A 25,943-nucleotide genomic window follows, 5' to 3' on the forward strand; every position below is an offset into this window, starting at 1 on the left:
AGAAAGAGAAAGAAAAATACCATATGAGATCGCTTATATGTGGAATCTAAAAAGAAAAAGACAAATGAACATAAATACAAAACAGAAACAGACTCATAGACATAGAATACAAATTTGTGGTTGCCAGGGGGGAGGGGGGCAGGAAGGGACAGACTGGGAGTTTGAAATTTGTAGATACTGACAGGCATATGTAGAATAGATAAACAAGATTATCCTGTATAGCACAGGGAAATATATACAAGATCTTGTGGTAGCTCACGGGGAAAAAGGATGCAACAATGAGTATGTGTATGTTCATGTATAACTGAAAAATTGTGCTCTACACTGGAATTTGACACAGTATTGTAAACTGACTATAACTCAATAAAATAAAATTAAAAAAATATAATGGACCTAGTCTAGGCTTGTGGAATGGGACCAGAGAATAAAAAATAAAAGGAATACTAGATTTTCTTTTCCTTCTCAAAGGCACAATGCCATTTTATGCTGCTTGTTAATTTTCTGGTATCCTTTGAAAAAAGGTGGAACGGATATTATCAGACCTGTTTTGCAGATTGGGAAACCTACACCATAAGGACTTAGTTGACCTGCTGAGTCATTCATTTAGCTCTGTAGTTTATCATTAGGCTACTTGCTTTCATGGAATTCTGAAAATAAAAATATGAGATCCCCAAATGTAGAGCAACACTGATCAGTTAGTTAACTCTTATGATGTTTCTCGAGCGTTTACAATGTGCCAGGACTACAGGACCCGTGGGAGACACAGAGCATCCTGAGCCTGTGCGGAGTCCTTCAGATTCTCACAGGCTGGTGAGGGGACAGGACAATCCACGAGCAATCAGTTTCAGTCCCTTTCTGAAATACTCTCTAATTAAAATCACTGCTGGAGGAGCGGTGCAGGTGAGGATTCAGAGGTGTTAAGGCTCGCCAATGGGGTCACGGCCGATGGTAGAAGGCAGGTTTCATGTTGGGATTTGGAGACAAGAGACAGATACAAGGAAGGTGAAAAGGGACCAGGCAAGCAAAGGTGCACGTGTGGACAGGAACGCGGCACGCTGAGAACACACTGGAGGGAGCGGGAGGTTTACTGGGGGGGGGGGGGCTGTCACAGAGGCAAGCAGATTTGCAGAGAATGACCAGGGCCAGGCAGTACAGGACCTCTAAGCGAGGTGGTCTGTGCCTTATCCTGTAGGCAGAAAGAATCTATTGAGGATTTTTACTCAGCATTGTAACATAACGCAAATATTGTTACAGCAAGGGAAATCTGAAGATGTATTGTATGAATTAAGGGAAAGAGGATGATTAGACCAGGCCGAAAAGGTGAAATATTGAACACAGACTAGTCCTGGTATCATTTTTATAATCATAAGACACAATATTTTAAGTATAAAAATATTAAGAGCTGGGTCCAGGATGATGGTTACAAAGAGACAACTCGATAATGAGAAAAATCCAAATGGCCAGAGTCAGTATGACCTGGTGACCAGCTAGAAATAGGGAGAAATGAGGGAACTGCTATGTCCCTCACCTTCAAATACTTTAATCTTCATAACTTTCAGGGTATATCCTTTGCACTCAGTTAAGCATATGCAATTAGTCTCTACATTTTGCTTATTTTTAATTTAAAATCATGTTTTATTATCAGTAATGTCAGAGTCATAGATTCTCCCCAGCCGGGATGAGAGATTTATATGGCATGGCCCAAAAGATTTTGGGGACAAGTGACTCAGAATGCAGCCTTTATGGTTTCACAGTGATGTTAATGAAGCCAGACTTTCATGCAATAAACAGAGGACCATTATTTCACTCCAGGATCAGGAGATGGAAGGCTATTTTAAAGGCACTGTTAGAATATAGAAACATAAATTAAGTTTTAAGGCTTAAAACTCTCAGGAAAGTTTTGTGACTGTACCGAACACTGTATAGCCTTCATAACTTATCACTCTTAAAATGCATCATCATGCCGTCCTGGCAGCGAATTATGGCAGAAAACTGGGGTGACCACAGGGATAGTGGAATAAGCAAAGTGTTTCACTACAACTACTGGACGCTAACCCGAGAATTATTCATTATAACATTCATTCATTCATTTAAGCATTTATTTCCAGGAGCTCTTGCTTTTTAGGAACTACGTTCTATATGTAAGAGACAAAGACGATTAAATCACAAAGGTGCTCTCAAGGAAGCTTTGAGTCTACGGGGTAAGATAGATTAGTAAGTGGACATTTTACCTACCCTTAAGAAGTGGATAAATATTGTAGGCACACAAGGCTACGGGACGAGGGTAGAGGGGAGTGGAGGTCAGGGAGCTGAATCGGTGTTGGCAGGTGGACCAGGTGAAGGAGGGAAAGGAGACTCGAGGGAGGTTGGAATGGCTTCCGAGAGCAAGTGATGCTTGAATTTCCCTTTCCATGTTCCCTTTTTATTCCTCCCTTCTGATCCTCGCCTCAGGACCTCTTCTTTCTGGGTAATCCAACCACAGCCACTCCTTCTTACCATCTTTTACATGGATGAATCCTAAAGCATTACGTCCAGCTCCGCCTGCCTCTCTGACAAAACTCTGAAGTCAAGGGGCTAAAGGAGCGTGTGTGTGCTTAAAGGCAGTCACCCAAGAACTGGAAATATAATGTCTTAGAGGCCAAAGGAAGAGAGAGTTTCAAACAGGGAGGAGGCATTAGTGCTGGATGTGAAAAGCAATGAAACATGTGCTTTGGACCATGGATATGCTCGGTGAGCATATGTGAGAGAAATCGGGAGGATGGAGGTTGGAAAAAGACCAAAGAGGCATCAGATATACTCAACTCATGTGAGACACGAGTGAGAAAGGAGGGAAAGACAAGAACCAGAGGAGGAATTGGGTTAAGGGAGTTTCTCTGATGCAAAAGAGAACCTGTTTCTTATGCCGAGGGTGTAGCATTAGCAAAGAGAGGGGAGCTGAAAACAGAGGAAGAAAATTGATGGAGGAAGTTACCAGGGTTGGAGGGCAGAACCCGGAACCCTCGTGGGGGAAGCGCTTTCTCCCGCTCTGAGGTGGGCAAGAAGTAGGGGGCGATGGGTGGCATGCAGGGATGTCTGTAGACCAGGGAATCCTTTTAATACTGACCACACACTTGATCCCTACAGCCCCCTACGTGGACCACAAAGATGAGCAAGACACCATCCCCGTACTCTCCTTTCTCACACATTCACTTCATTTAAGAGAATTAATGGATATTTAACCTTATGTTCCTTGAAATTCAAACATGCTCAGCAGTGGCCTCAAAGGGCAGGATGCTGGGAATACGTACTCCCGAGAGCACTGAACCACTGACCCTGCTTAGAATCCGTGGTGCATGATGATAAAAATTACTCTGACTCTTCGTCAGTTTTATTATCATCTTTAAATCACCTATAGAAAATGACCCCCGATCACTTCCATTTGAGCAGAGCCTGCCCTTCTACCCCACCGGTGCTCAGACGCCTACTGCAAGGCTTCCCTTTGAAGCAAACAGAAAGGCATGAAACTAACTTAGGTAACAAGAGAAGAAGAGCCTGAAGGAAGTGAAGAAGTTAAGTTTAACCCCTTCAGAAGAAGAAGAAGCAAGCGAGGCCCAGATCGGTAAATGGCTCATCTGAAACCACTCGATCCAGAAACGGCAGAGCTGGGTCTGGAATCCAGGTCTCCTGACCCCTGGTTGGCCTCAGGGAGAAAGTTCCATCTTGTCTACCTTTCCAGGCTGTAGCCCAGACAGCAACTTAGTGATATCCAAGTAAGAGAGTGGCCCATGGAGACCTAGGTGGGTTTGAAAAGAAACCAACCAATGTTTTGGGGAGGAGGTAGAAGGAATGACCTGACTGTTCTCCACTTCCTTGTTTTGTAGTCAAAGCGTTTGCCTTTTAGAGGACTCTGGAAACCACTGCGAAGTGCCTTTCTCTTCCCTTCAGTCATTGTTCTTTGACGATATTTTCGAAGATATCTGAATGACCAACTAGGTTTTCTGCAGTTCTTAAAGCCCCATTTTCTGAAATGATGTGTGTGTGTGTATGTGTGCATGGGATGGGATCTATAATTAAAATTTATACACATGATCCAAAAACCTAAGGCAACAACAACGACAGTGACAGAGAAGGGAGACACAGGAACATAAGAGGAGAATGAACCACGGCACGTACCTTGAGGAGCTCTCAGTTCCCCCACCACCCTGACGTGCAACGTTGGACATATTAATCTTATTTTAAGTATAAACATCAAATTTCTTATTTCAAGAAATTCCATGAGAAAACTTAACTTAACATCCTGGAGAAGTGAAGAATCAGCCCCTCATTTAAGTACTTTGCATTTTCTAGTTTTCATTGGCTAGATTTGCTTTAAATAGGAATGTACCCGTGTAAGCACATCACGAAGGCAGGTAAGGCAGCAAAGATATGTCATGAAGCTTGAGATATTTACTGTTTTATTCTTTTCCTCAAAGGAAGCAGAGGGAAAACTTTATAGAAATTAATTTGTGGCATAGACTCCTACCTTACTCCAAACAATGCAGTTTTTGGTGAGAAATAACCTAAGAGCTTTGGTGACAATTAAACAAAATAGTGTTATGTGAGGTCAGTGGCCTTCAAAAAGCATTCAATATATGATTATAGACGCTGTCCTGTAGTTGAAGAAGGCTTGGCTTGGGTCTATACCAGCTTAAAAAAATCAGATATAACTCACAGATTTTTGATAACACAGCTAGACACTTTCAGGGGACAAGCAAGACTGCTTCCTGCTGGTGTCCACTGGGTGGTGAATGATTCTACCCAATATCCCATTCATCCTACCTTTTTCAGTCGGTGAATACTCTGAAAAAAAAATATATAGGGGGATCCAGAGAAAGCTCTTACCTCTCCTGAAGGCCTATGGGCTTCATTTTGAAAGGAGAAGGGCAGACAGAGGTGGCGGCCCTGATCTCAGGAGTGTACTGGCCTTGAGGGTCCACGACCACGTTCAGTATCTTCGGAGCCTGCTCAGGCTGGACCATGCTGGTGGCTGCCTTTGCTTCAGCCTGTGACGGCTGTAACGTAATGGGTGACAGGTGGATCTCCTGGTTTTTCTCTTTATCTTGTCTCAAGGAGAGCTGAAATTTTTCTTTTAATCTGTAAAGAATCTATAGAAGGAGATATAAAGGGCTCTTGTCACATTTTTTTTTTCACGTTCAACAACAAAGTATGATCTCCTCCACCCCAACCTAGAAGACAGCTCAAAATGAGGCTTAATGATAATTCAAGTAAGCAAAGCTTTCTTGGTTGATTTCTCACTTTTGTGGTGCTGAGGACTTCTCTCAGAAAGATGTACTAGTCATTTCTAGTTATAGGGCACAAATATATTAAATATATATGGACATGAATCGGGGGGAGGGTAGAGCTCAGTAGTAGAGCACGTGCTTAGCATGCAGGATGTGCTGGGCTCAATCCCCAGTACCTCCATTAAAAAATAATAAAAATAAAAATAAAAAAAACAGGTTCTACATATGGACATCAATTCACTCCTCAAATGTATATTCAGAAGCAAATGTGGCTAATTTTATAAAAAGTGCTAGATGTTGGTTCGATGTAAGCACTTACTGAAAATGACTGAAATGAAAAACTTACAGAAGGAACAGCCCAGGAAATAGGGGCTTATGACTTTTATAGAAACAGAGATTTGTACTCAATACAACATACAAAGAACATACAACAAATGCAACATACAAAGAAGAAAGTCTTGAAAAATATTAATTAAAGACTAGTTATGCTATAAGCCACAATTTTTTGATGTTGGTAAATATCTGCATTAGTCACATATTAACTTGAGTATCTGGTAAATACTTAAAAAACTAAATTTAGGGCACGTATCAAAGAATAATTTGAACCACTAGAATTTTCTTTCTTGCCCCTTGGCCCTTTTAATTTTTAATACATGTGTTAAAAAAGCAAAAGTATCACTTTCCTTCATTCTCAGGGCTCTTTCTGGACTGGCTAATTCAATTCAGACATGGTAGCATCTTCACTTTTAAACTTTAAAAAAGAATTGGGCTGACTTTGCTGAGACACAAATGGACACATTGAGAGGTGAGCTGTCTGTCTCTCCTGTCCTCGGGCTTCCCTTTTTGTAAGTCTTTTCCCCTTCTCTCTTTTCTCTTTTAAACATTTATTAATTTTTATATATTTTATTTTATTTTTTCCCCAGCTTTATTGAGATACAATAGACATATAACATTGCATACATTTAATGTGTACAGTGTAATGATTTGCTATTTTTTCTCTTTTCCTGTTGCTAACTCCTCTACTCCAATTCCTACAAAAACTGGATGTCCTTGTGTTTCTTCAAGCCTGTTCTCAGGTTATTTGCATGAAGCGGTGACTTAACCCATTACCTGCAATTATAGTAGACATCTGCATCTTAAAAAGCCCTCGGTCAGTTGAACTCCCCTGTTCAGTTTCTGGAATCCATTAGCTTGAATGACTGTTATTTTAGGGGACAGGGCTGTCCTGGCACTTTTCAATCGCATTTACTCTAATTGGTCTTGAGGCTAATTCTTTCTTTCCTTTTCTTTCAAATTTCCCTTCAATTCTAGTCATCTCTATATTTGAAATCTACTGAAAAGATAGAAAGTCTAAATATGCACTTTTCTTGTTAAAGGATGTGAATGCTGATGAGAATTTATTCCAGGAAAATTTTAGAAAATATTCATCCAGTATTCTCAAAATATATTGGTGGAAAAAATTCTGCTTAACAAAATATGATTATAAAAGAGAATCAGGATGAAATAAAAACACAACAATCTAAGATGAAAAGGTATCAGACTGAGATTAAGAAAAGGAATTCAAAGAACTGAGAACTCAGTAGCAGGGTGTAAATCTTCTTTTAAGCAATAAGGAACTCCAGCAATCCCACTCCTGGGCCTATATCCACAGGGAGCCTTAATTCAAAAAGATACATGCACTCCAGTGTTCATAGCAGCACTAAATACAATAGCCAAGACATGGAAATGTCCATCAACAGATGACTGGATAAAGAAGCTACGGTATATTTATATAATAGAATACTACTCAGCCATAAAAAATAATACAATAATGCCATTTGCAGCAACATGGATGGACCTGGAGAATGCCATTCTAAGTGAAGTAAGCCAGAAAGAGAAAGAAAAATAACATGATATCACTTATATGTGGAATCTACAAAAAAAAAAAAAAAAAAGACAAATGAACTTATTTACAAAACAGAAACAGACTCACAGACATAGAAAACAAACTTATGGTTACTTGGGGGGAAGGGATAAATTGGGAGTTCGAGATTTGCAGATACTAACTACTATATATAAAATAGATAAACAACAAGTTTATATTATACAGCATAGGGAACTATATTCAATATCTTGTAGTAAATTATGGCTAAAAAGAACATGAAAACGAATATATGTATGTTCTTAAATGACTGAAGTATTGTGCTGTGCACCAGAAACTGACACAACATTGTCAACTGACTATACTTCAATTAAAAACATACTAAAAAAAATAAGGAACAGAACTGACAATACAGAAAATGCCATCAGTGGTGTACATGCAAAGATGAGAGACACCTAGAAACGGATAATAAAGCAATGAAGATGAAAATAAGAGAAAAGACGGGATATGGATGTCAGAGAAGAGTTACGGTAAATGATCAATCAGAATAAATGAGAAAGAAGCAAGTCATTCAAAACTGTTTTTCATTGTCCTCTCATGTCACATGTGGTCAGAAGTACAGCGTATTCCATGGTGAACAAAGCAGACGGCATCCTATTCCTATGAAATTTAGGGATATGGGATGAAAACAAGTTCTTAATTTTTTTTAGAAAAGTACACCAATTGAAAGAAGAGTAAATGTGAGAAGAAAATGGGGCAATTTTTTGTGACTTTGAGAAAAAAAATACATACTGCAAAGGATGCATGAATTCTGCACCTGGATAAACTGACGCTCCCACGGGCGAAGCCAACAAAAAGAATTTCTCAAATACACAAGGTCTCAGAGAATAAATTACCTGTGTACCCGGCCTGAGAAAATTTTACTCAAAGTCATGAGAAACTTGAGTCACAGTGAAGAACTGAAGAACGGGAAATCGCAACATAAAAGGGAGCTTGGGAATTATTTAAACGCAGAGGGAAAAATAAATTTAATTATGTCTCAGTTCCAAAATCTCAGATAGTAATAACAAGAAAGAAGTTTGAGAAGAGCAGAGAAATAAAAACGAGGGGTGAATATACATTCAGTGACTGTTAATTAGGGATACAGGGGAAATTAGAGTTCGAACGGTCACTAGAGGTCTTTCTGACTTAATGGTACATTAAAGGAATCACAGTCCAGCTAAACACGGTGGCTGGTCCGCAGTCAGCAGTTGGCTGGAGCAGAGCCAAGCCCCAGGGCACCTCTGACTGGCAGGCCTGATCACTTTCCACCCCTGACATGCTCTTTGCCAGACCATCATTCTTAAAAGGTTGACTCTGAAGTCATAACCTTCTGCTCACATGATTCTCAACACCACCAAATCTAAGAGGGCATCCTTTGTATGCTGAGCGCTCTTTTTAAGGAAAAGGATCATAGACATATGACGTGTAACTAGAAATGCCTGTTATAACTTGAGCTGCCAGGAAATTAAAGAGAATCCTTCTTGTCTTTTGTATCAGCTCACTTCCTCAGAACCTGGACACTTTTATACTGGTAGTCGCCATGGACCACGGCAGGGTAAAGCTAAATCTTAGCTTTTTGAAAACAATGGGTTCTCAATATTCCTGTGACAAATATGACTGTGTAAGGAAAAAAGAGGTCTAACACTAAGTGACAAGTCTTTCTAGCTTTATTATAACTGCTTTCTGTAGAGTAGAAAGTACTGGGGACTCGTACTCTTACCTGTGCCTAATGCCTAAGGATGGAGATGGCTTTTTTTTAACTTACTGCTTCTTTTCAGTTTCTGTAACCCTCAAAAGGCACTTTGCCACCATTCTGCACAAACAAAACCCACCCCGGAACAATACCAATCAGATGACACTTACGTGTTAAGCTAAATGCCTAATTACTAAAAGATGAGGCAATAGAATTGAAGGTGGGATCACTTTTTTTTTTTCACCGTAAGCAAGTTATTTTTCTGAGTGAGAAAAGAAACAAACACCTGTACGTTTACAAAAATATATTTAACAGCAGATAACGCATCTATTGTATATTGTAAGTTCTTCACATCTAAAGATAATATGTAAACCAGAAGATTCTCTTGCCTGTTTACATTTGGGCTTTGGAGAAGCAGATTTCAAAAATGGAAATATGGAAGCCAAAGAAATGTTGGCCTTCTCAACGGTTCCCAACCCGTGACTTTTACGATTCTGCTGGTGTAAAACAAACTCTAGTCCAAAGTCCTTCTTTACCGTTCGTGAGCATATGTTCCTGATGAAAACCTGTGCCACGTAATTGACAGTCATCTGTTTATTTCATCTCCGGTTAGAGGTCAACTTTTTAATCTATAGCTGTGTCTTATGTGTACAAACTGATTGCTGCATCTTTAATTAGGGGAACGCAGAGCCTGGAGGATATATGATGCTTCTAAGACACTGTTCAAAGATCGACGGAGGGAGTAGGGCTGTCTGACAAAATGCGGAAAGAACCGGGGAGGTTGCTACTTGTCCTGGAATTAAACTCTAAGGCAGTGTTTCTCAACCAGCAGGGATTTTGCCCCTCAGGGGACATTTGACAATGTCGGGCGACCTTTTCTGGCTGTCGTCCTGGGTGTGTGCTGGGGTGCTACTATCATCTGTCCAGCAGAGGCTAGGGACACTGTTAAGGACCCTACAATGCACAGGACAGCCCCTCTTCCCCCGATCCAGTTATCCAGTTCAAGATGTCAGCAGTGCTGCTGTCAAGAAACTGGTGTAAGGGACCTTAAAAACCATCTAGTACAATCTCCTCATCTCACATTAAACCCAGAGCGATCAAATGATTTATGGAAGGTTAGAAATAAAGTCTAAGATCCAGGCTTCCTGACTTAATGCCTGCGAGGATTCTACTCCATCTTCTAAATCCTCACAGCTTCTTCCCATCCTCTTTCCCAAAGCCTCTGGGAAAGTGTGTCAGAAAGTCTTCTCTGTGCAGAGCAAGGTCTGGCATATACCATATGCATATTTCTCTATATGAATGCACTTTGCTTCCAAACTCAACCTAAAAGCTTGCCATAGCAGTGGTAAATCAGTATTTTTTTGACTTACCTTTTAAGAGCTTCCTGTTTAAACTTGGGACACAATAGAGTCATTTGATCATTTGAAAAAGGAAAGAGAATGAAATACTGAATGAGAAGATTTGTAAAAGTCAAAACTCTAGCAGGAGAAAAAAAAATAACAGCGGGAAGAGGAGAACCAGAGAAACACAGAGATGAGAAGAGGCTAAAAAGAATCCTATAAAGTTATTTTGCAGCTTATAATTTTCATTTAAAAAAGCTCATAAGTGGTACACCTTAAACTTAATACAACATTATATGTCAAATATATTTCAATAAAAAAATCCCATAAGTGGATACACACAACACACAAAACATCTGTTTGGGTTAAAATATGTTCAAATCTCAAAATGATGGTACCAAGAGTCCGCAGCATTTGTCCTTTACAGTCGTTTACAGATAGTTCTGAAGTAGCTCATTTATTCATTTCTTTTAGATGAATAAACGTGAGTCAATTGCTACCACGTTCCAGAAACAACACTGTGGATACAAAGACAGCACACAATCTTCGCTTCTGGGAATTCACAGGCTTCCAGAAGAGAAGGATGTGCAAAAGTGATGTCCAGTACCAGACGCAAAGTGCAAAAACAGAGATGCAGCCACAGCAGGTATGGTGTGGTACCCGTTTATCAACTCTGCTTGGGCTGAATGTCTCTGATTAGCACAGGCATCCTCATTGATAACTAGACACCTCTGTGGCCAGAAACAGATGTTCACAAGGTAGAGTGACAGGACTTAGAGAAATCACAGCGTGATTCTTTATACATGAAATCACAGTAAAGAGCCCCAACTTTTAATCCAGGTAGACTTGGGTTTAAATTCCAACCCCTCTCCTCAGACACCCCCCCACACACATACCTACCCATTGCTTGTTCTCGGTCAAGTCATATATTTCCTCTGAATCTTGGTTTCCTCATCAGTAAAATTAGGAAACTAAAATATGATGTGTTTATACAGAGAGCCTACAGTTAATACTACTGATTTGCAAACATAAAAATTTGCTAAGAGGATAGCTCTTATGTTAAGTGTTCTTATCACAACACAAAATAATAATAATAAATAAAGAGGGTGGGAAGAAATGTTGGAGGTGATAGATACATTTATGATGTAGATTGTGGTGATGGTTTCATGGGTATATTCTTATCCCCAAACTCACCAAGTTGGTTACATTAAATATGTACAGCTTTCTGTACGTCAATAAAGTGGTTTTAAAAAATACATTATGTGTGTTGAAAAAGAATATGAAAATGAATATATGTACGTATGTGCATGACTGGGACAGTGTGCTGTACACCGGAAATTGACACATTGTAACTGACTGTACTTCAATTAAAAAAAAATACATTATGTGTTTAGTCCCAGGCAGAAAATTTAGTGCCAGTAAATGTGCAATAAATGGAAGAAACTAATTATAGTTATTAGTGTTTTTATTATTATTAAGAGGGTTGTATTTTGAGCTCAATGGTTTTTATGAATACAGAAAAAAAACTGAAAATTAGTTTGAGACATATGTCTGCTTTGGAGAATGGTTCTATAACCAGAGTATTCCAGCTAGGAATCTGGTCCTCTTTTCCTTAAGCCCTAGGAATTATATATAACATATTAGAAAGGTGTGGCTATTTATGTCCACTTCTGACATGTATTTTTTGCATGATGCTTCGACTGTAATAGGTAGTCTGATAGAGAATTTCCTGCCTCAGGTACCAAGACCATGACTAGAGAAACTCTTTGGATGACATATGGATGCCTCTTCTGTGGGTTTTAAAAGCCAGAACTTTTATTGACCCAAACAGCTGTTTTTATGTGTTTCCTAAAATTGCTTTCCAGTAGCAATCTGGCTTGTAGACGGCTCTACCTACGTTCCACAAATGCCTTTGCACTTGTTAGTAAACCTCTAAGGGCACTGGAGACCTAATGTAGATGATAAACGCTGTTCTTTCTATGATTTACTCAAGTTTAAGGACTCATTCTTCTTAGTAACACAGTCCTCCACCTAAAACAGACTGAATGGATTGGAAGTTGCCAACACATTTTTTTTTTTCTCTTGGAAAATTGTAGTTTCTATTTGTTGCACCACCCACTCTACATTCACATTTGAGAGGTGCTAAATAAGTCACACATTTGAAAATGTCATGCATGTCTAATTTTATGCCTGGCAACATACATTTAAAAAAAAAAATTTTTAAGGAAAGGAAACAATATGCCACATTTCAAAAATTTTGCCAAGCCTTATGTTATTGTTACAGAGCACGTAATCCTCCATGACGGCAATTTACCTATATCATTTCATAATAAAACCACACGCTTGTGATTTCTGTAATGTGTAGGAAGCCTTGGACACAAATAACGGCATTTGATCTTTCATAAATACAACTAATTAATGCCAGAGGGAAAATTCTGAGTTAGAGCTTTTCCTTCGCCATGGAATCAACAAAATTATGGGAAACAGAAACCGGACTATAACGTTTGAAAATCACAAAAGTGAGAGTGTAACTATTACTGAGAGATCCAAGTGAAAAACTTACTTGGAATCAAGATCATTATCAAAAACATTTGAAATATACAAAGATAAGCGTCCTTTAGAGAATCACATTTGACTAGTCCCTAAATGAGAACTGCTGACTTGTCAGTGGGTAAGTTGTATCAGATAAACGTAACTTCATCTTGACCCTGTCTATCAGGTAGTATTTATTTACCTATCAATATTAATTCCTTTCTATGTACTGCAGGTTCCCCTTTTACTTTTTAAAGTGACCCTTTCACATTAAAATTTAAGATGATGTTTGAAATATATCATTCTAGTACTTTCTTCCATTTATTCAAGAACTGTGGGAATACAGATCAAATGTGCTTCTTCTCTCTCACAACTCCCCATCGCCAATGCATTCCTCTCCCGGGACATGGAAGCACCACCATCCAGATAACCAGCCAAACAACCTAGGGGTCATCTTTAATTTTTTTTCTTTCTTCCTCCCAGAGAATCAGTACCCAGCAAGTCTGGGTCAGTTCCACCTGCAAATAAATCCCAATCCTTCACTTTTCTCCATTTCCATTACCACCCCCTACTCCGGGCTACCATCATATTTCTCATCAGGCTAAAGCAACAGCTGCCACTAGTGTCCTCCTGAACCCACACTTCACCCCATGTTCTGTCCCCAACCACTCTCCACCAGAAGAGACAGGGATCGTTGAAATACACAAAGCAGATCACATCAAAGCTGTGCCCCAAACACTCAGCTCCCACCCTTCTGGAAGGCAAAGAGGCGAGGCTTATTCTGCCTCAGGGAGACTCTCCCCTCCATTTCCATGTCTCCGATGTCTCCGACTGCTCCACTCACTCACTGCTATCTCTTTACAGCACTTAATGCTTTTCATTTTTTACAAAATTAATAAACTTTATTTTTTTAAAGAGTAGTTTCAGGTTTGCAGAAAACTTGAGCAGAGAGCACAGAGTTCTCATAGACACCCCCTGACAACCCCCTCAACAATTTCCCCTGTTACTAGCATCTTGCATTTGTGTGGCATACTTGTTACAATGGAGCAACACGGTTATGTTCTCATTAACTGAAGTCTAGACTCTAGATTCGGGCTCTTAGTGTTGTACATTCTACGGGTTCTGACAAATCCCAATGGTGTCATATAGTCACCATTACGGTATCACACAGAACAGGTCCACGGCCCTAAAAGTCCACTGTGCTCCAACCACTCACCCCTCCCCTGCAACTTCTGGCCACTGCTGATCTCTTTACTGCCTCTCTCATTTTGCCTCTTCCCGAATGTCCTATACTTGGAATCACAGAGCAGGTTCACTCTTTGATTTCTAAAAGGTATTAATGATTGCCTGTGTCCCCCTTTGGAGTACAAGCCTCAGGAGCATAGGGACCTTACCTGTCTTGTGCCTTACTTTGCCCACAGCACCAACAACAGAACAGGCTCACGGGGCATCCTCGGCAGGAACCTGTGCCCTGAATGAATGGGACGGACCTACCCACCAGCCCAGCAGGGAGCAGTCAATCACCTGCACACTTCTGAAACACTCCTTTCTCGATTTGTTCTAGAGATCATCATTTTAATTGAAATAAGTCAGACAGAGAAAGGCAAATATCATATGATATCACTTGTATGTGGAATCTAAAAAAAAAAAAAAAGATACAAATGTTCTAGTAACTTGGGAGCAGACTTATTCAGATTTCTAATTGTCACATGGATGCTCGGCAGACACTGGGAAAGGAAGAGTTAGTTGCTTCCCGGCCCGGGTAGCTGAGGGTGTGGCAACTACAGGTCCTACTGCCACTTGAGCTCAGAATGTTCCGTAGGGATTGATCCAGTCATGCTGGATACACAGATGCTCCCGAGTTATGCAGAATCTGCAGCATACCTTGCATGTGACAGTGAGCTTTGCCCTCCCTGCCTCCCTCCGCCCTCCGTACTCACGGCTGCGCGTCACTGCTTCCTCACTTTCCCCTTTCACCCTTGCCTTTGCTCTTCTGAATCTTACCCATTTACTCCCTCCCTGAACAATCTCCATTTGGATCACTCCCTATTCCTGTCTGTTCGCTTCCTTCCAAGCAGAAAAAACACCCTAATTGTGGCCTGTGAGAGACAAAACAACACTTGAGATTTCCTCTATTAAATAAAAGAAGAAACCCGTATTTTAAAACACACAGTTAACCATAACACAGAACCACACCCTCTAATACACTAAAAAAAACACCCAGAGGTCTTTGCCAAAATTTCCATAAAACCTCCAACTTCTTTCAGGAAAATTCTTTTTCCTTAATCTCCACCATTTAAGATATAAAAATCAATTTTCTTACTCAATTCCTAAATTATTTTTTGTTGTTGATCATGTCACTGTTCTTAGAAATCTTCTTTCTTAGTGTCCGGCCCATAGAAGGTGCCTCTGGATTCATGATGATGGAAGCTTGCTGTTTCCTGTATTTTAGATTCTAGGAAATATGCCCATCTTCACCCTATTCAAGGCCTTAATTGTTTTATATCCTTCTAGTGTAGACCCACTCAGCCTCTTATCCTTCCAAACTGAGTCCTAATCTTTCTAACATAAACCCCTTCCCAGGACGAGAAGCACAGATAAACAAAATCCATTAGCAACAGTGTTGATGGCAGGAAGATGTCTTTTGGGGGTGGGGAGGAGGCGTTTGAAACCTGAGGAAGGAATGTTTTTTTAAAATGTGCAAAATTCAAAAGAACATAGCATACAAGAAGAAAACGTATTAAAACCCGTTTGTAAACTTGAAATATTTAAGTTATATTCCAGTATTTTCAAAAGAACAGGGAAATCTCATCATTCTATTTGAAAGGTAATTAGTTAACTCATTTAATACCAAAGAGCACTGCCAAGTTCTGTGTGTTTAATTTTGTGTTCTATTTTTTTTTTAAATTAGAAATATACTTTCAAAGGCCTTACATCTATAACTTGTAATTTACAGAGCTATTTGCAGTATGTACTCATACTTTTATATTATTCATTCACCTAAAACATCAGTGGGATACGGATGATTTAGACTTTTAGCCTATAATCATCTCCTTTTCATGCCTGAAATTTCATAGAATGCTTTTCAAGCCCCTTAAAAATAAGGCAATCTTATTTATACTCTTTAAGAGGCAAGCTTGTCCCTAAGACATATTTCTTTTTAAAATTTTTCCCAAGTTGCATTAAGATGATATAAAAGAAGAACTAAAGTAAGCCCAAAGTATGCCCATGAGACTTTAATGACTTTGAGGGCTTCAGTGACCTCGGTAAATCTCTTTCTAAAGCTTCATTCTCAGGGTTGATCAAGTTACTAAAAGCCTCAGAGCAATCACAGCCTTATTCTGCACGTCAGAATCCATAATTCTGCAGGTCTTCCTTTAGCTATCAGCTATGCTGTTAGATATGAAATATTCCCAACCGCAGAATCACAGTCTTGCTTCAGTTCCCAGTCTTTTCAACATTCTTTCGAATGGCAATGTATTCAATACTATTAAGCAGTGGGCTCAGTAAAGGATAAGATATACAAAGGAGCAAACTTACCATCAAACACGTTACTATGATAATGAAGATGCTGAGAAAAATGACAACAGCATAAAATCCTTCTTTGCTCCAGATTTTGTCCGCTTCATGCTGTCCTTGTAAAACATTTTTCTTTAAAAGCAAAACAGAAAGTCCGATGTTAAATGAGAGCTTCAAGAGGCTGGCGTTCTTATCAGACACTAGACATATTTTTAGCTTGATTTCACTCAGTGTAGTAGAACACACCTACATCTCCAGCTGCCAGAGCTGCTCCTCAAACTGCTCCAAGACACTAGATTTCCATCCTTATCCCTTAAAACATTATTTTATCTCCTGGACAGAAGCAAACACGCCCGACATGGCATACTGGGTCCCAGGCTTCATAAATGTCCCTCAAGGTCTTTCTTGGAAGCTACCTGGTTCACAGGTGAGAGAGTTCTGTTCTTTCCTGTGTTGAGGAAATTGTGTCTGAAGCTCTCCTGTTTTCAGGCCCCTCCCACAACACCAACACCCTGATTTATGTGCTGTGACACTGCTCTTAACTTTTAAACAAAAGTGAAACAGGTGCAAACGAAATCTCATGATGCATAAGTAAACAGAATAACAATGTCGCCATCATTTCCTTCTTTTCTTTCTTTTATGAAATCCTTTTTTTTTTTTTAATGCAGTCTAGTTTGTCACAACCTGATGAATGTACCACCCCAACCACATAAATTGTCAGGATTTCATATTTTATTTAAAGCAACAGGGAACAGGGAACACCAAACGTCTAGAATTCTTTGGTGATAAAAGGTAAAATAAACAGTTTCATTTTTACTTATTTGTTTGTTTATTTGCTTAGCTTACTATTGGAGGGGTGGAAGGGTAGAGAAAAAGCATGGATAAAATGTGAATGAGAGTTTTATTTTATCCATTCTTTTGAAAAAAAGCACACGTACTAAAATCACGTCTTAAACTGCAATTACGTTTTATAACTCAGTGAAATTTACAGATTTCAGAAAGTTTTGAACAATGAGCTAGTGAACGGTGAAAAGTCACACTGGAGCGCAGCTCTGGAAAATGAGAGGTCATCTTGGGCATTCTAACACCAGATGAAGTCCAAGATTAATGTAACCACTGGGATGACCTCAGTCTAGTTTATGTGGAAAAGAAGAACCACTCAGCTGATCCTTGTCAACTGACAGATTCACGGGAAATAAATAGTGGTTGTCTCAAAAAAAAAAAAAAAAGACTTTAACAAATCTGATCTTGTAGGTGTCTGAATTTTGAAATCATTATTAATTATTTTTCAAGACTTTTTAAAAAAGAAAATACTTTCACCATTTGTAAATCAGACAAAAAGAAACATTTGCCTTGAAAAATATTTTTATAAAAACTTATATCCTGAAACTCAAATGAGTCTTGGTGGGGGGCTGAATAAAACAGAAGAGAAAGGATCTTTGAGTTCGATTGTGGTTACAGTAACTATTTGGGGGAGATTCCTATTGCTTGAAGTTTCCATTTCCTTTGCTCATAAAATATTGATATGCTCACAGTAATATCTTGCCTTTTTAAGACAGACAAATTTAGAGACGCAAGAAATGATTTATGTATTTTTTAAAATATGTAAATAGTAAGTTGATGGAGAATCTGAAAATGCTTGCTTGATGAAATGATTAGAAACCAACATGTCCTGCTGAAAAGGCAGTCTCGGGCTCCAGTGATAACCTGTCTTTTATCACTGACTTTAGCCAGATCAGATTTTATTCCAACGTCTCTGTAAACATAGCTGGAAACTAACAGAAGAGAAAACTCTTGTAGAAATCAAGTATAAACATGGAAATGAGTTTCTCTGCAATCAACTAAATAACACTTATTGTTTGCTATTAAAGCAAACCACTTAAGCCTTCAAGTAGGCAGCATAAACTTGTCAAGTTTAAGTATGAAGATCGAGCTTTAGTTCATGTAAAATTTGGATAAAAAGGAGTGGTTAGGTGGGTGGAAAGAGATTTTGTGTTCCTAACCTGATTTGGTTTCTTTCTTTCTTTCTTTTTCTTTTTTTTCCTCCCGCTATCGTTCTGCACCTCCTAGAGTGTCAACACGTTCCTTTCTGCTTAAGACAAATCTATTTTGTTTTCTCTTTTAACCAAAGTAGTAATGATGGAAGAATTAACCTCCCCCTCCTCCCCCCGCCCCCCCGGCCATTACACCACCCCCAGTTAGAAAGATACATGTTTTGAACTCCAGAACTTAGTCACTGCACTTTCTTGGTAAATAGATTTCCTTCTGAGTCATGCTATTCCTACTGAGCACAACTATAATTGTGCAGAGATCTAAATCCCTTGATAAGGGCAGGGTAATAAATGGAAAAGTTCGTAGTTAAGATCCCACAAATCATAAGATTATAATTCACAAGAATCTCCCATCTAACCTTTATATGAGGTTAACATGATGCCTTTTAGATTTTGACAGGGGACTGTGGGTTCAATAGTTCAGAGGCTCTGTGGCCGGGTCAAACCAACGTCACTGTATCATCTTTACTTCTTATTTCATAACCACACCACTTTCCCTTTAACTTTGTTGCAGTGAAAGAAGTTGCTGGGTTTGGTTTTGTTTTATCATTTAACGTGTTTTGTTTTATTATTTAACGTTTGGGCAGTTTCTTGTATTGCTAACAGTGGCTTCTCTACATCCTATTTCACTATTTGATGTACCATAGTTTTCTTGTTTGTTTTTTTTTTAAACCAGTTCTGACCCCAAATGCTGAGAGAGATCCCAAATGCTAGGAGAGATAATACAGAGACATTACGAGCTACATCTCTTTAGAGAAATGAAGCACACAGAATAAAAATAAAGTGGAAATAAATTAGTTAGTTAATTAATTTACTTAGGCAGATAAATGAGATGCATCCTACCATAACAGAGTTTTGTTAGATAAATGCCAAACTTCTGCTGTGTTATGCACAAGGTAAACAGTTGGTCTGAATGATCTGATACATGTTAACGCTGAGTGTATTCCCTCTTGGTACTGTATGGTCAGGACTGTAGGATTCTTTAGAGTGCTGGCTAATGTTTAAAGGAACAATCACCAAACTCGTGAATTATGGGTTACATTTATCTGGTATACCTTTTTTTCTCTTGGTAAACATCCCATGAAAGGCTTAGTCAGAACACTGGCCTGTTATTTAAAGACGGTAACTTCCTCCTTTGAAATATAAGACCTGTGAAACTGGGGTAATTTGCAATCAAACAACAACAACAAAATCCCAAATCATTTCTTTTTCAATATCAACACAGAATGTGTTGTTTCAACAGACATTTAATGAATTTTGTAAAAACATTTAAAAATCGACAAACTAAAATAATGAATTTAAGTTTGTTTCCCTGAGATTTGGCTTATTAGGCAAGAGGAAGTCTGGTTTTTAATCTTTATGAGCATCTTATAATAAAATGATACTTGAGGTCCTACAACATTCTCAGTACCATATAAAATATATGAAAGAAATAATGTCTTTGTCTCTCGGGAAACTTAAAAGTGAAATAAAAATAGATGATTAAGCAAAAGGAAATTCTATTTGTCTTTGTTTCCCAAGAATTGTTTCTGATTTAAACAAAATCAAGCAAATAAAGAAATGGCAACAACAAAAGTCACGCCCTTCCCTGAAAGTATTTTATATGAGTGTAGGAAGAGAGGCTTTGAGACAGCATTCACAGTGTTCTGTAATCCACGTGAAGAATGAAAACCCAAAACACCAATATTCATTTTTTTTTCCTGGTAATAAACATGTTACCATATCAGAGATATAATTTGGGGATAAAAAATGTGAAAGAATGAGCTGAGGCATAAACTGTTTTCACACATCAACCACTAAGATGAGTAAAGAAATGGGGAAAACTCACAGAATACTGTTATCATCAGCTTAAACCACTGTCAACAAATGCCTTTGCTGTGCCTCTTGGTTGCATGTGTCTGAAGCTCCCCGGGAAGGCCCTTGCACACAGCAGACGGCCATCTTCTGTCTGCATCTGGAGCCTCCGGTCAGAGGGCAATGCCGGGCCCTTTCTAGAAGCACCGGAACGAAAGGCTCACACAAGCCATCAGCCATGGCTCCAATGCGCCTTGTATCCAATCAAAACACTTCCCAGTCTCTGATAACACAGTGGTTCCTAGAGTCTAGATTTCCTAGATTCCCACTATTTTATAAAAACATATCACACTTTGATCAGCAAATATGCTTTTATTACTAAATGCAGTATAGACCTGTGGTCAACTGAGAGCTACTAATTCTGTGACAGGCATTCAGGCTAAGCTCCTCGTCTTCACCAGGCTGAGGTGTGTTGGAAGATCCCAAAATACTTTGACTTTAACTAATTTTTTGGTATGCTGTTCCTCTCTGGGTTGACAAATGTGAATAACTCACCAAGCTGCCATGTTCCTAAAGCCTTTGGAATGGCATTTAAACTCAGAATAAAGTAACAGGAAGGAATGCTTATATTATTATGGGGAAGCAGAATAAATTGATCTAATGGCCTTTTTAAATTTTAAAAAAGAATTGTCCAGGGCATGATGTGTGTAAGCCAGTCTGGGAAGAGTCCAGAATAGAGTTGGGTTTGATGTACGAAAGGGAGTCACATGCAGGTCGGGATGGAGAGGGTCTGGCTGTTTAAGCTCATGGTGACCACTTCTCCTGGCCTCTCTGAAGCATGAAGTGGCCTCTTGTTTCTCAAAACTCCCATGGACAGTGTGGTTATGTTATCTTAGTCCTGTACTCTCCTTATCTGCTTGTATCTTGTGGCCCTATTAGAACTCTTGAAAAGCAAAACTCATTTTTTAATTTATTTGTGTATTTGTTTTCTTATTTATTTTTCTGATTTTGGACACCACCTAGCACTGTGCTTGGTTACGTGTACACCCACTGTATGCCAGGCCCTGAGTGAAGGCACGGAGGACACAGGTAAGATGATGAAATGGCATGTGCTCTCCAGGAACTACAGCACAGAGATGGACTTGAAGACCCACACGGGATAAGGCGTTACTGTCCTGAGCTCAATGAGAATGCAGAGCAGGCACCCACGCTGTGAAGGCACAGGGGAAGGCTCCGCTCTACCGTAGACTCATCTTGAGACGTGAAAGGTGTGTAGATGGAGCGACATACACACAGGCGTGGAGGGGAGAGATGGTGTGGGATGTCCTGGTCCCTATTAAGGTTGGAATGGCTGAGGCATAAGCTAAGAGAGTGTTGCTCAACGGTGATGCAGCTCAGCCCGCAAAGAACCATATGTCTTGTTAAGAAATCAGACATGATTCTGTAGCATTTAGGAAGACAAAGAAGAGTCATGACATTAGGAGGGCATGGCTGGATTTGCTTTTAGAGATTACTCTGGTGGCAAGAAAGAAAATATCGTGTGTGCGCGCGCGCGTGTGTGTGTTGGGGTCGGGGGCAGGGAGGGCAGGGAGGGGAGCCAACACTAAATGCAGGAAGACCAGGTGGAGATTGTTACAGTCTTGGTTCAGTGATGAAATGCATTTTAATTCTGCCAGTCCAGCCTGCGTTCAAATGATATTTGTTCAGTGCCTACTCTATGTGATGATTTCCACGTATTTTTAGAATTTTTATCATATTTCAAGTTTATAAGATAAGGACTATACCCAATTTCTTCTCTTTCTTTTTCTTTCTTTTTTCTTTTCTTCTTCTTGTCTTGTCTCTCTCCCTCCCACGCTCCCTCCTTCCTTCCTTCCTTCCTTTTTTTCTGTACTCATTTAGGATATAAAGAAACCAAGGCTCTGAGAGGCTGATACTACGTAAAGACAGACAATCTCACAGAGATTAAATCACCCAAGGTCACACACATTTTAAGTGCTGGCTTTGGGACTCCAACTCAGTCTTGTGACACAGCTTTCTACACCACACCCGTGACATCTGCTGTCACGAGAGACAATGAGCTTTACTGCGAAGGGAAACTGACCAGGAATAAGATGTCTAGATTTTACAAATGAACTACTTATTATTTACAACTTAGATGATTGATTTCTTGAGTATGTGTAAGCACATTTGACTACCCTTTATGATTGGATTACCACATTCTGTTGATTCTTATTTTGTGGTTGGCTTTATTCCTTTGATAATTATGTAAGTTTCAAAAGCTAAAGCTCTAATCTGTTCTTAGAAACAATAATTAGTACATGTGAATTAAACAGTAATATGTAAATTTAAAAAGGTGCAGTATACTGTATTTATGTATTTATATGAAATATAATGTGTGTGTGCAGTTGAACTGTAATAATTCTACCTAATAAAACTGAAAAAGGAAAAAAAAATGTTGCTTATAACCTGCCTTGCTTTGTCACCTTAATGAAATCACTAAATTTCTATGGGCCATGTACTTTCTATATCTTTAAAATGTTCACATATGCTTCCTCAAGGTTCTGTGAATTTATTTACATATGTTTGGGGTGATGATCATCCTGGCAAGTTTGTTAGAGTGGAACAGAGGAGGTGAAGTCAAAAAGAGACTGAATTCATTCAGGGATGAGAATGGTGGAGGTGGCAGGGGAAATATGAAAAGTGTCCAATTTAGAAAATACTCATAGTCCTTAAGACTGGGTTCCTTAGCAAAATAAAAAATCTCATTGCAAATGAATCCCAAGGTTGTGGGAAAAGGTGAATATCTGGTGATCAGTTTGACAACAAAGGTAATAAGGAGTAAACCTGTAGAGGAAGAAAGATTTAAGGATGTGGTTTTGGGCACCTCAGGTTCAAGCCATCAATTGACAAATATATCTAAGTGGCTTTTCTTCTAGACAATTTACTGGGTAGGTCAAAATAAATCATAAGACCATAAGGATTTGGAGAAGAAAGTGTAGAAAAGTGAGATTTTGATGTGAAAATGACCTTCCTTCAGGAATAAACATATACAGTGTGAAATCAGAGAATTTTAACCCTTAGGGAGATTTCTATATTATTAAATAACACACAACAAACAGCTTTCATCTCAAAGCCTCCTAGAATTGGGTCATGTCATGCTAACTGTGCACATTTTTAAACGAAATAGTCAACGTACCTCAGGGGAGACTTCTGTAATTCCAAATTGGGACAAACTTTGATGCAAAACATTGATATTAAGTGAACGCAGCACTTCCTCAGATGGCAGGGCGTCAGAAATTCCTGCTTTTCTATTTATGGGAGACACAAATAGCTCCACGCTGTTCTTCTTTCCCTAGTAAAAGCAGATGATTTGTATATGTTAAGAGACATTTCCAACAACTTGGAAACATTAAAGAGAATCAGAGCTTTAGAATCCTAAAAGTCATCTTGGAGATCACATGTATTAGGTATTCTCCGGTGCACTGCACATTACCAGCCCAAAGCCTGAAACTTTCAAATGGCCTTCATCCAGTTAGTTGACACCTCAAGGTTTGTAATTTCATATTTCACTGGATGCTGATTTATTTTGCATTCTGTGTTGTAATTTTTGAAAGATAGTGTTCAGATGTTCCCTGAGTAATTGTGTTTAAAGAAGCATTTTTAAATCAAACGAATTAAATAAAACAAGATGTGCTGATAGAACAAGACAATGATTAGACATTACCACCCCACTATTTTTCTAGTAAATTGAATTAAAGTGAAGGCTGGACTAAGGAAGGTGATGCTAGCTTTGAAGTTGCTTCCCTGATCCTGTTTTTCACCGCAGATATGCCACACTTCTAAGATCTAGTCTTTGGTCGGAATGCACATGTCATGCAATGAGATCATGTTACTTTCCTATTAGTATTCCGTCCTTAGCTGAAACGGAGACAGACTTTCTTACCGTAAATGGCTGATACCACATACACACAACAAAACAAACACCACACAAAAATGACACTGCCATGGATAGATCGCAACTGTCCATCTTTTACAATTTACACAAAACACTTATAAAAGGGAATTATTAGTCTTTTTTTTCTTTGATACATGGAATTCTCTCCTGCTAGAAACAGTTTCTCTTAATGCAATGCAACTTTTTATCAGAAATTCAGCCAAGTATAGGACAGAGCACCGTTCTAGGAGTGTACTTCTAACAGTCCAGAAAAAAACGTTTCCGTGTTTGCAGCGAACAACCAACAACGACTAAACATCACATATTGATGTGGAAGGTGTTCATAATCATTTAAATAGTTTATGACCTAATAACAATAATAGTGAGGCTAGAGCAGTTATTCTATGCTTGTCCTGCTCCCATGTACCTTGAATCTGTTATCTCATTTAATGCTCGAAATACCTCCAGGGCAGAGGAATTAGAGCTATTTCATTTTGTAACTGAAGGACCGTAAGCAGCTTGCCTTAGGTCACACAGCTGCGACACAGTCAAGCTGGAAATGGACCATAGTTCTGTGTCTGTCTCCAAAGCACATGCTCTTAATCACCATACTCTGCTGTCCCATGTATCTTTATAACTTAAACTAGTATAATAATTATTCTTAGAAGTAGACGCGCGTAAATGCTAACATTCTCCGAGGATATGCATACCTCTTCCTGGGCGTGGCAAATCCCTCTGTTATCCCTTCAAAGAGCTATTATGCTCATTAAATCTATACACATAAAAGTGCATCTTAGATACCTGAGTATATATAAAAAGTCTAAATCTAGATCTAAGACATCGACAAGACCTATGTCTTCTCACTTGAGCAAGATACGTGCTGGATATAAAAAATCAATTTCACTCCCAGGATATTGGGAAATGCTGATTTTCTTTTTTTCTTTTTTTTTTTTTAACTTCCTTTTGGGGGGGAGGTAATTAGGTTTGTTTATTTATTTATTATTTATTTTTAAACGGAAGTACTGCGGATTGAACCCAGGACCTCGTGCATGCTAAGCTGGCGCTCTCCCACTGAGTTCTACCCTCCCCACTGTTTTTCTTCTTCTATGCTACTGAGTTTAAAACTCTGTTTTCTTAAGCTTATTTAGTCCCAGAAAACAGGTGGCTCACAGAATAAAAGTTATTATGGGGACGGAAACAATTCACCTTCCACATACAGAAAAATGAAAAGGAACAGAAACTCTAAACCAAAATTAAACAGCAAATCCTTCTCCGTAGCTGGAAATGCAGGTTGGATGCAGTAGAAAGCTGAGCCCAAGCAGGAGAGCATAAGAATTTAAGGCAAGGAGAATGTGAAATCCTTACTTGAATTCCCTGTGCTTGGATGACATCAAGGTCCTCAAACACTGAGGAAAGCGGGAAGAGAAAGGATGTGGGTGATTGACAAACAGTTAAAGGTGGGCCTTATACAAAATATCCTGTGGGTTTACCCCACGCCCACCACAGATACCCATCGACCTTTCAGCACTATGCTTGCATTCCATTTGGGCTGCAGTCTTAAGGACTGGTTCTCCTTTCTTCTTTTTTCAGTATCCTCTGCCTGTGCATCCACCATCCTTCGTCCTGATATGCTGGAAGCGGTTTTAAAAGATGCTGTCTGGAGACAGCACCTGAACTAAAATGGAAGTCTTCCCTCTCAGGGAGAATATTTTGGGAGTAGTGGCAGGTTGGTGAGACAAGTATATTGGGCCCCTCTATTCCTACTTATCAGGATGCCTAGTCTTGAACTATAAGAAGGTTGACGGACTTTTTCTCTATTGGGCCAGATAGCAAATATTTTAGCTTTCAATTTAGCGAAACAATCTGATGCAGCTACTCAACTCTGCCGTGGTAGCATGAAAGGAGCCACAGACTAT

At 39.1% G+C, this 25,943-nt stretch overlaps 1 protein-coding gene across 2 annotated transcripts in view; it reads right to left on the minus strand.

Annotated features, from left to right (window-relative positions):
• PTPRR (protein tyrosine phosphatase receptor type R) overlaps positions 1-25,943 on the minus strand; it is a 228,625-nt gene that overhangs the window by 83,702 nt on the left and 118,980 nt on the right. For both annotated transcript variants that reach the window (XM_010988223.3, XM_031463125.2), the window contains exons 4-6: positions 23,290-23,445; positions 16,270-16,380; positions 4,861-5,123 (exon numbers count right to left, since the gene is read on the minus strand). In XM_010988223.3, the coding sequence (XP_010986525.3) occupies positions 4,861-5,123; positions 16,270-16,380; positions 23,290-23,445 (530 nt within the window). The remainder of the gene's footprint in view (positions 1-4,860; positions 5,124-16,269; positions 16,381-23,289; positions 23,446-25,943) is intronic.

The sequence above is a fragment of the Camelus dromedarius genome, chromosome 11 (genome assembly GCF_036321535.1).
Source record: "Camelus dromedarius isolate mCamDro1 chromosome 11, mCamDro1.pat, whole genome shotgun sequence".
Classification (NCBI taxonomy): Eukaryota; Metazoa; Chordata; class Mammalia; order Artiodactyla; family Camelidae; genus Camelus; species Camelus dromedarius.